Source organism: Anguilla anguilla, chromosome 19 (assembly GCF_013347855.1).
Source record: "Anguilla anguilla isolate fAngAng1 chromosome 19, fAngAng1.pri, whole genome shotgun sequence".
Taxonomy (NCBI): Eukaryota; Metazoa; Chordata; class Actinopteri; order Anguilliformes; family Anguillidae; genus Anguilla; species Anguilla anguilla.
The window spans coordinates 7,015,938-7,026,931 of NC_049219.1; the positions used below are offsets into that span (position 1 = coordinate 7,015,938).

General features: G+C 50.3%; 1 protein-coding gene across 3 annotated transcripts in view; it reads right to left on the reverse strand.

Annotated features, from left to right (window-relative positions):
- The window catches only part of LOC118219215 (centrosomal protein of 41 kDa-like), a 15,866-nt gene extending 5,740 nt beyond the window's left edge, over positions 1-10,126 (reverse strand). The window contains exons 1-3 of one of the 3 annotated variants that reach the window (XM_035402211.1): positions 1,092-1,501; positions 351-414; positions 141-188 (exon numbers count right to left, since the gene is read on the reverse strand). In XM_035402211.1, the coding sequence (XP_035258102.1) occupies positions 141-188; positions 351-414; positions 1,092-1,124 (145 nt within the window). In that variant the 5' untranslated portion in view covers positions 1,125-1,501. Of the gene's footprint in view, positions 1-140; positions 189-350; positions 415-882; positions 1,060-1,091; positions 1,502-10,000 lie in introns of those variants that run through there. The other 2 variants (XM_035402212.1, XM_035402214.1) reach the window with 2 other exon arrangements.
- Positions 10,127-10,994: the final 868 nt, after the last annotated feature.

Below are 10,994 nucleotides of genomic sequence, written 5' to 3' on the forward strand. Positions count from 1 at the left end.
TTTTTTTTTATAACATAAACACATTACGCATTTAAACGTGGATATATGATGGGACCCAACCCCTTGGGTACCCAAAGGGTACAATAACAGCACCATCTCAAATGAAATGTCTCATTCACCACCGAGAAAATGACACTTACTCTTTTTAATGTCCTCCAATCTCTCCATGTACTTTGACAGGCTGCAGCCTATAAGAGAAAGAACGCGACTGTTTATTATGGATTTTAAAAGACACGGATGCTTCATGGTTAAAGAGAGACGCCATTTCAAGCGTATCTTATTGCAGGATGTGTGGGAAAAACCCAAATCTGATAACAGCACTTTGCGCGAAACTAGAGCAGTTACTGTACCTGTGTCGAGCCTCGATTTAACATGCTGGTATTTCGGATTCTGGGGTACGCGTTTTTTCAAATACTGAAAGAAAACACACACACACACAAACAAACAAACGAATAAAATGAGATTCGCATGGATGTTCACATTCAACACCGCATCTCTAATCTTAAGTGAGTAAGAATATTATCCTGGTGAGATAATTTGCTACATTGGTAGTTAAATTCCCGTTCGGATCAAATTCCAGTAACGTTATCTACAACGTTAATGCATGTACAGTTAACTACACATCTGGTCCGCTACGCTTGGAATTGCCTGCATTCTTATTATACTCGAACATGGCGAGCGATTTTGCACAAAAAAACAGAACGGGGAAGCAAAATTAGTTAATAATACACCTAAACGTCTGCTACCACTTTAGCTAACGTTGCAGAACCTGGCTTGTAGCAATCCGGCATCTGTCGCTAGCTATATATCGAGGAACTGTTGTATGTTTCTGTCATTTCTCGGCACACTGAAGTTATTCAATATTGACTGCCACGAACTGACCTTATCAAAACTGTAGCTATCGATGTACATGAGACTACGGACGCCGTCTGGAAAACATACGTTAGCTGGCTAAGTAAGCACAAAAAAACAACCAAGAAACATGACACTGCCGTAAATGGGACTGCCGGTTTCCAGTAGCAGTGAACATAACGCTAAATCCTTTCTGATATAAAACGATTTGTAAAAAAAAATTAAATGTCGTTGCTTACCTCTGCATTACCGATAGCTCTTTTTGTCGACATCTTTTCAAATGGAATGTGATCAATTCTCAACTACCAAACTGAAGAAACTTCTCTTCGATTGACTAGAAGCATACGGCCAGCCAATCGCGTCAGCTCTCTTTAGGAGGTCCTGTTTCGTGCGTGCAAGACGAGCATGGCAACCAGGGCCGGGGATTGTTAACAACTACCTAGCAACGCACGAGAGCGGGCTTTTTTGCACAAGGAGGAGGCTGATTCAGGATCTATTTCACTTCGGGATGGGCAATACCACTGATTTTCTTGTCGATGTGGTACCAAGTGACACCCGATACCAATACCGATTCTGATTCTTTTACAAGTATTCTTGTGTACATAAAAAAGGGGAAATCTTAGTGATTTCAATGATTTTCATTTTAAAAATGCATATTTAAATTACAGGTTAAAGAAAACATTTGGTATCAAAATTGAAACTTCAGGATCAGAAGTATTGATACTTCAGTATTGATCCGCTGCCCGTCCATACTTTCACTGGGGCGATGAAAAGTTATGACAGTCCGACAACTTGTTGCTTTAGATCTGGGACACGTCCATTTTTGCATTATCTTTATTTATTGATGTTCTTGATGATATTATTTATTTATTATTTGTTTATGACATGTCAATTTCCACTGAAGTGTTACGTGCTTTAGTCAGGAGAGGGCAGCATACACCTAATTATGCTTAAAGGCTCCCTAATAAGATCTAAACAGGACTTGAGAATTTCAAATGGAATTGTTGACACCAGATCGTGTCCACCAGAGGACGCTGTGGACTAATGCTTTCCGTGATTGGCCCTTAGACGGGTAAACCCACCGCAATGCTCAATAAACTCTTTTTTGTGTACAATATTAACATGCTTGATTACAAGTCAGTGATCTGATGAATTGAGTTCTGTTCACACTGTTGAGCAAGAGAAGACGCCTGAACGTCAGGTGGCAGCCACAAATGAGAAAAAATAAAAGGATTACAAATCTGTGTGTTGTCTTTATGACAACTATTTTCCAGTAAACCAGCATATAAATGCAAATAACCTACATTTGGCTTGAGTGCTATTGCTTTTTAACTAAACTGGTCCATTTTAGCAATTCAGTAATCATGATCCTGCCAGTAAGGATTAAGGCTGCTACAGGCAGAACCGCCTCCAGGGATTGTGGGCCCCATGAAAAGATCTCACATTGGATCCCACCGCCACCACAGAAAATCTAATATTTTTTGAGGGCCCCAGTCAGACAGGGCCCTAAACAGCCACCCCCCACCCCCCCCCCACCCTCATAGCACCCCTGGCTAAAGCCTTATTTAACAAGCATGCCAGGGGTTAAAAGGACACAGAATAAGCATATCCTCAGCCCTGTGGTCTTTGGGAAGAAAAATCATTTTTCAGATTCTTCACAAAATAAAAGTCCCAGTCTTTACCCGCATAGCTCTCTCTCTTGCATAATAACATGTAACAGTGTAGTTATGCATAATTTAAGAAACTACTTTTTTAACACACACACACACACACACACAGATAGACGCACACACACGTAGGCACACACGCATACTATGCGTCTTATACATATGGTGTTTTTTAAAAAATAATACATGGAAAATGTTTTGAAAAAGGAGGAACAGCAGCACCCCTGGTGAATTACAATATCCATAATCCATCTGGAAGGGCTCTAAACTCAGAGAATGAGGTACTACTGGTCTTCACCACTGTGTCCCATAGATTAAAAAAAAGATCTGTAGCTACTGTAAAACAATGGAACAAACTAATGGTGGGTAGGCGCTGGCTTTTGGTCCAATCCTTCTGTTCATTTTTTCAACAGTTTAATCATTTGTCCAGGTTGGGTTTTCCTCCGGGGAACACCACCAGTTCACACGCACATAGAAAACAACATTTGAACATTTGTCACAGCCTGGAAATAGTAAAAAAGGACACCGACGGCAAAAAATAGCTCAAAACAAATTAGAAATATGTCCAAATATAGCCAGGGCGGCATAAAAATAGACGTTAAGGAAGCCTTAGAGCAGTTGGTCCCAAATCGCAGCTCGCATTAAGAAATGTTTTTTTTTTTTTTCTTTTCTTCCCCCCCCCCCCCCCCGCCCCCCCCACAAGCGTGCGGTTATTTTGGGTGCGTTTCTCACAGGAACGGCACTCGAGCGTTCCCGGGTGGCGTGATGCCCCTGGGCTGAGCAGGAGGACACGTGTGCGCGCGCAGAGGCTACATCTGTGAAGCGGCATGCACGCGAGGGTCTATTAATAGGCTCCCCGACGAACGCCCCCCACCCCCACCCCCCCCCCCCCCCCCCCCCGGAAGGTGGCTGCTCCTGGCCTGGACGAGCAGCTGACCTGTCGCTGCTCATCAAAGGGGCCGCACTCTGAAAACGTGCACGCTATGTACCAGACGTCCTGAGGGCCTCCGCTCTTAAAAGAATGTGTGTGCGTCTGTGTGTGTGTGTGTATGTGTGTGTGTATGTGTGAGTGTGCGTGTGTGTACAGTATGTGTGAGTGTTTCTGGCTTTGAGAGGTGTGTTTCACACTGTGTTCTCACTGTGTTCTCTCTCTCTCTCTCTCTCTCTCTCTCACTATCCCAGGCCTTTCCACTACGGGCAGCTGAGCAGTGCATTGTGGGGGATTGCTGCATGGCATGTGACAGCTCTCCACCAACGTACATCTTCAGGAAGACTGCACAGCAGTCAGACTGTATAGGAAGTGCATGCAATTGTACAGTGCGCTTGTACATGCTTAGGCTAGGGTCCTATCTTTATACACGTTGGCCTGCAATGTTGCATATCCTGCATTCAGGAACACATACAATGCAACCAGAGTAAATTCCTGCAGTGTACCCATATATAATATGACTGGCATTCATATACCGTGAGTCTGCACATGCCTGAGATTTCTAGTAGCCTGCTGTTGACACTGCGCTTACACGTTAGTAGTAGGAGCCATTCATTGTGAATGGAACATGCAACGCATGCCGGACTCAACTTCAATGCGCATAAACCGAAATAGAACAGAGCGAGCCCTTTCTGTGACCGGACGCCAGGCATTTTCACACTTCTGGGCGGGGGGGGGCGGGCGGGCGGCAAAAAAAAAGTTCCCTTTCTGATCGGGAGACGCGGCTGCCAAATTTAGCAGCGCGTCCGGGGCGGCGCGTTGAGATTATCTCCGCTACTTTCTGACGCCAAGCGATAGCGGCGCTGCCCGCCGTGCTAGCGGGCTACCGTCGCCCGCTCAGACATCAACCGGACGTTCGAAAGCACCGTTCGTTTGTTTTTTCGTCCGCTTAAAACTTGTAAAAATCAAAAGAAGGGGGTAGCGTTCGTGAGCCGATTCGCGTCTTCGAGGCGACGCGGCGCTCAAAGAAACAAAATGGTGGGCGTGATTGCAAGATGAAGCCGAACGTGGGAATACAGTAGGCTAATAGCGCTACTTAGGGATACGCCTTGATTAGCTGCAGTGTGACATAGGCCTACTGATGACAGTTAGGTGTTGTAACGGATCGCTGTGATTTTAATAGTAAATGAGGCCTATTACACGGCTTATTGCTTTTTAGACAGTTTCAGCCGTAAAACCTCTGGGCTGTCCCTCCGTGTCCCACTAATCCCAGAGGGTGTAGCAGGAAACTGGGGTTTCACACCCCCAGCCCTGCCCCCCCCTGCTGGCGCCCCCGTAGTGGGAGTGACCGTCGCTGGCAAGCCTGGGCTCAGCTCCCGCGTCCGGCCTGGGAAAAAAAAAAAACGACCGGCGTTTACGCCAGAGGCTCGCCCGCAGGAAGCGCGGGGGCTCGGCTTCCTGCGCGGCGGAGAGAGCGCGGTATCGGATGCCCCCCCACCCCCCCACCACCCCTGCGATACGGTGGCTTCGGGGGGCCTCCGAAAGGCTCGGGTGACAGCCTCCGACGGAGGAGCCTAAAGATAGCGGCCCCCGGGACGTCCGGCTCTCGCCCGCGCGCGAGCTATCGCCTTACAAGGGGGCCGCGCCGCGGAAACAATCGACAGCCGGAAAGGCCCGGCCGCTAGCGCTAACAGCCACCGGACCGGCGGTGGCTTTAAAAAGAACTACGGCCCGAGGTCGGAGGTCGGGCTCCGCGGGCCTTGCCGGGGCTGCTGGGGGACGGAGTTCGTGACTCGGCGCGGGCGTTTTTTTGCGGGGCCGAGCGGCCGCGCCCCGTCGTCCCGCCTGGCCTCTCGCCGCTCGCACGCCCGCCGCCCCCTGGAGGGCGAACGCGAACCCGGTGGTTCGACGCTTCTCAAGAGATAATTAACGGGTCGGGGACGGTAGGGGGTTATTCCAATTGTTACATATGTTATCTCAATGTTACGGGACCCGGAGAGTAATCTTCCCGCTACTTAAGGGCACGCTCATTGATGGTGCCCTCGCTTTTCCCAGCAGTCCTTGCTCCGAGTCCCTGGACACAATCGGGGGGCGAGGGGATATCTGCCAATGCAGCGGCTCTATCCCACGGTCCCTTTGACGCGTACGGTACCGGCCAATCCCCTCCCGCGCTGGAGATAAAAAAGCCACGCAGATAAGAGGTTATGAACACGCTCTTATCGGCTAACCGCGCTCTGTTTGCCATGAGCCAATATCCCCCCCCCCCCCCCTCCCCTTCCCGCGCGTTTGATCTTCTTTCAAGGGCGGCTTTTGGATGCGGCCAAAAATAGGCCGCCGGGCCGATCGGACGGGTCCGAGAATAGCGCGGCGCTCCGTCGCAGGTGCCGGGAACACCTCAAAGGCAAAAAAAAAAAATGCGGGCTCTCGTTCATTCTCTGCCCCCTCTCTTTCGCCTCCTCCCTTTCTTCTCACGCGTTCTCTCCCTCTCCCTCTCCCCACATCCGGGCCGGAGGTAGAACCGAGACTCTGAGCAGGCAGCGGAGGCGGCTATTAACCCTTTACGGTGTGAGGTCACAAACGTGTGATTGGAATGTTCTGAACCGAACATTCTAATGCTGATGTCACAATCGCTGCCGGTAATAGAAAGTTCTAGAACACTGACTTATAAAAATTCCGAAAAAACATAACATACTCCACAGTGGGATAACACTGGTGCTTTTTTTGCCATGTGACACTGAAGCCTGGAGAAGGACTTTGTTATCGGTGAAGAGAGAGAGACTGCAGGGATCCCTAGAAGAGGCTAGCAGTGTGGCAGCCCAGGGGGAACCAGGCACACAAGCTTTAAACAAGCTTTAAAAGGAGACATAGCCCGGGCAGCAGGCTACGCACTGTGAATGAAACCTGCCTCTTTCATTCAACAGGAAATCGATCTGGAAGAGATGAACAGCGACAACTTATAACACCGTGCAACAACTTATAACACTGTACACTGTGAGGTCTGTTATAACACCAGTTATGAATTATGCATGTTATAATGAGGCCTGCTGTGATAATAAACTATGGGATCTGTTTTTAATAGTATATACAGTACTAGCAGTTATAATGACTTATGACCTGTTGTAACAGTGAACTGAGGCCTGTGATAACACTACAATGGAAGACCTGTTGTAAGGGCTTTTAAAGGTCAGCTGAAGGAGGTTTTTAGGACTCTGCATGTCTGCTGGCATTTTACGTATTACACATTCACACATGAACAGATTGCTCAAGAATTCGACCAGATATTTGTATATCGAACACCTCATATATCTGATCTCGCTCTGATGTCATATAACTGTATGTAACATTTTTGTATCTCAGAGACATTCAGCCAGCCAAGCAGCCCTCATTTCAGTAGTTCGTATCAACGCGCAGCGCATTCTCAATTTTCAACAGAGAACAAACCGGGAAAAAAAAGTCCCGAGCGCACTTTGAGCAGGCAAAGCACGCAAAAAGAAAATCGCTTCTCCGCGGGGAAACGGAGTTCGATTCCAGTTAGCCGACTCAAAAGTCTGACATCAGAAAGGGGTCGAGAGCTCGGGAAATGATCTCGGTTCCCGGTCCACGATTACGGGAACGGCAAATCCGTGTTTTTTTTCCCCCCAAACAGGAAGCGGAATGCAGAAATCTTTAAAGCCGCTTTGAGCTCGGTCAGGGTGTGGATTACTCCAAAAATGCGGGGGAAGAACGAACCCGCCTCCTTTTTTCGGCGCGAGGCGGGTTGGAGGCGGAGGCGTTCGCAGAAACCCGAGGCCTGAAGGTCAAAGGTCAAAGCGGTATCGGCGAGGCGGTGGCCATCCCACCTGTTAGGAAGTTGTCATTCTCTATTCTCAGAAGACGTTCCAGTCTCCCTTCGACGCTGGCCCGCCAGTCGTGACATCATCGCTGTTCGCGGTCGAGGCTCTCTCTCTCTCTCTCCCTCTCTCTCTCTCCCTCTCTCTCTCTCTCTCTCTCCGCTCCTTCGCCGGAGGGCCGCAGTTCCTGGAATTCCTGGCTGTTCCCGCAGGTTTTCCGAACGCTTCCCGAGCGCGCGGCACGTGGGGGGTGGGGTTTGTGGTAGACCTCCTCGTCCCCTCATGCCCCTCCGCCACCTGACAGCTGCTTCCTTCCTGGCCCCCAAGGTCGAACCCGGCCCTTTCAGGCCGCCGCCCGCTTCCTGTCAGCGTGAGGCTGTGACAGCTAATCCTCTTCATCCTGCCACAGCGACACTCCACCCCACACCCCGCACCCCCCCCCCCCACCCCACCCCCTCACCCTCTGCAAATCAACCTTCCAGCTACTGCCAAACAGGAGCCACCCTCGACTTAACCCTGTCCTTATAAATCACACCACAATCATCCTCAGAGTTATGTCACACCTCCCCCCCCCCCCCCCCTCCAACCCCACCACCAGCCCCGCCCACCCCTGCCTTTGAGGTGTTTGACTTATTTGATCAGCCATGATCATTTTAGCCCCACACTTTCATAGCCAATCTGGAACCACCATGACACACATATTCCTGTCCGTTACCAGGACAACGTAACTAAACCCTGCTCCCGGCTAGCCCTGCTTCCTGCCAGCCACATAAATGAAAAGCTGTTTTCCTCCCTCCCCCGTCTCCATTCATAAAGAAGCTCAGGTGCAGCAGAGCCGGAGAGGGAGCCTCGGACCTGTCAATCAAAACCCGAGGGCCTCGCGCCAAACGCCGGGCGGTCGACCTCGGAACGGAAGGAGCCGGTCACGAAGTGCGCGGTCGTGACCGACCGACCGACCGCGCGGCTTTCAGACGGACGAATAAACACGCCGGCGCTTAAAAACTACAAAACACGCCGGCGCTTAAAAACTACAAAACACGCCGGCGCTTAAAAACTACAAAACACGCCGGCACTTAAAAACTACAAAACACGCCGGCGCCTAAAAACTACAAGACACACCGGCGCTTAAAAACTACAAAACACGCCGGCGCTTAAAAACTACAAAACACGCCGCGTGACCTTCTTTCTCCCTCTTTGCTTTCACCGGAGGACGAAAACACCTCTGAGCGCTGTGATGTCTGATAATGCAGGGAGCGCAGAAAAGACGAGAGGAGGAACTTCGAGCGAACGCTGGCAGCCGGGTGACGGAGGCGACGTGCCGGACTTCCTGTTGTCCGCCGGCGTTTCCTCGTTCCCACGGCGGCTTTAGAGCCGGCGCGGCATTAGCGGGGAGGCCGAAAAGCCGATTACGGGGGAGAGTTTGTGTTGCAACGGAGCTCGGCTTATTGCAAATCCGATTCCGTTCGCCGCCTCCGAGCGATCCCTTTGCGGGAATGAAAATGAAGGGGAAGGACTCTTTGCATTATCCTCTACCTAAGCCCCGTGCGCTGTAGCATAATGCTCAGGGAGCCGGGCCTGTTACTCAAAGGTCCTGAGCACCATTGACTTGCATTGCTGCGGTAAACGATCCAGTTCTATGACTGCATGTAAAAATGTGATATCTGTGACTCTGATAATGTACACATGCAGTGTTAGAAACACCATTGGGCCATGATAAACACAAACACATGCTAAATATAAAGGACGTGCGTGTGCTGGCCTTGGGGGACTTCTCCTGTAACCCGCAGTTCCTCCTCCCAACAATATGTCGGCGCTCTAACTCAGGTTCAGAAAGTAAAAGTCCTCCCCAGTATTTTGTTCCAACCACCTGTATTTGCTAATTAGCACAACTCTTCATCCAGGTTGTAGAACTAATCAGTGAAATCAGCTGGCTGAGTTCATGGGTGGAAGAAACGCACGTCGGGACTTTCACTCTCTGAGCGCTGACCTTTCCCCCTCTCCTGTATACAATGCCCGTCCCAGATAGATAATTGATTGATTGACCACCCGTACTTTCCTCCAGGAAGCTTCTTCCCCGCGCTTCCCAGGCTAATTAGCTAACGAGGCAATTAGCGATCCCGCGGTACGTGCCCCAGTGTCGTGAGAAAAACAGAGGAGAGAGAGGAAGGCCGCAGAGGTGCTCTCCCGCTTATCCGCTAATCGCATTACACTGAGCTCCCCCAGGGAGAAAACCCCCCCCCCCCCCCCAAAAAAACATTAAAAACGTCCCTGAGAACAGTCAACCACTGGCAGTCTGCGGGCTGAGTTCTGTGTCGCCTTAGGGACCGTGTCAAAAGTCTCAAACCTGGAATCGAACGGTAAAAACGCTAAAAAACAGATCCCCTTTCCTCACAAGCGTGTGGCTGTCAATATGCTTCTGATACATGGTAACTGCTCTTTCATTTATTTATTTTTTTTAAAAACTGCTGTTCTGCCCAGCCACGATCCATACACAGTCTGTCCGCCGCGTTCCTGAGACGGACGAATCGTCCAATTAGTCAACTAATCGATTCAATTAAGTAAGTAAGGGCTCAGGTGGAATGAAATGCAGGACCTCATTGACCCGAAGGAAAGCATAATTAAATCCTAATGAATCCAGACCGTTTTGGGCCCTAACAGCGCTCTGTGGGGGCGGGGGGGGGGGGCAGGCGTGGGGGGGGGGACGGCTGTTTAGAAATACTCACCCAGGGGAGGAAGGAGGGAGAGGCTCTGGCCGGAGAGAGCGGTTATCCGGGGAATCAATAACGGATCTCCGCTTCCTCTCCGAAGCGCTTCATTAGCCCAGGGAGCCGCGAGAAATTTCCGGCAGCGTTCACGTTAACCCTTTCCTGCTTTTTCGGGGGGAAGGTTAGGGCATCCCCGGTTCACTCTCGAGGTTCTCCTCTCGAACCCGGCGGCCAGCGTCGCTCTGGGTAAAGCCCGGGGGGGGGGCGTTTGGCACCGGGAGCTGCAGTCTCACGTCTCGCGCAGGCAAAGCCACCCGACCCCCGACCCCGACCACCCCTCCCCCCCCCGACGAGCAGCGGACCTGCAGGCTGTAGCTGATGATGAAAGAAATAATGATCGTTAAACGATGAAGAGCTGACGAGCGGAGCAGACCTCGTTACACGCCACGTTCCTAAGGTTCTCCGCGCCGCAAAGAAAGCCTGCATCAATGTGTGTTCCTGTCTCGTAATGAGAAGGAACAACTGAAATTGTCTAAACCCACTGGCAAACCTGGAAAAGAGTCAAACAGCCTCACCTCATTGGCAAACTTTTTTTTGTCTCATTTAGCAAGGAATTAAGTCTAAATATAAGACAAAAAAGACTTGAGGTTGACTTATTTTTGTTGGTTTCCGCAGCGCGGGCAGCTCTGTTGGGAACCGTGCTTCAAAGAGAACGTCCAGGCCTAGCTTCCCTGACCCCTGACCCCTGACCCCTGTCCCCGCTCCTGGAGCATGGTTTTCTCATCAGAAAGACGTTTCGCCGTTCAGACACCGTCAGGCCGGGCTGTTTTTCTGCCTTATTTCCAGAACTCAGCCGCGTTTCCCTTTATTTCACTTCCGCGGAAGAAGACGCGGTTTCTGCAAAACACATCTCGTTAAAAGCCATTTATAGATAATTGCCAGCTCACTAATAGTTGGGGGGTCACGGGCCTCGTTCGAGCCTCCATTTTTAAAAAACGCGGACGGAAGCTTT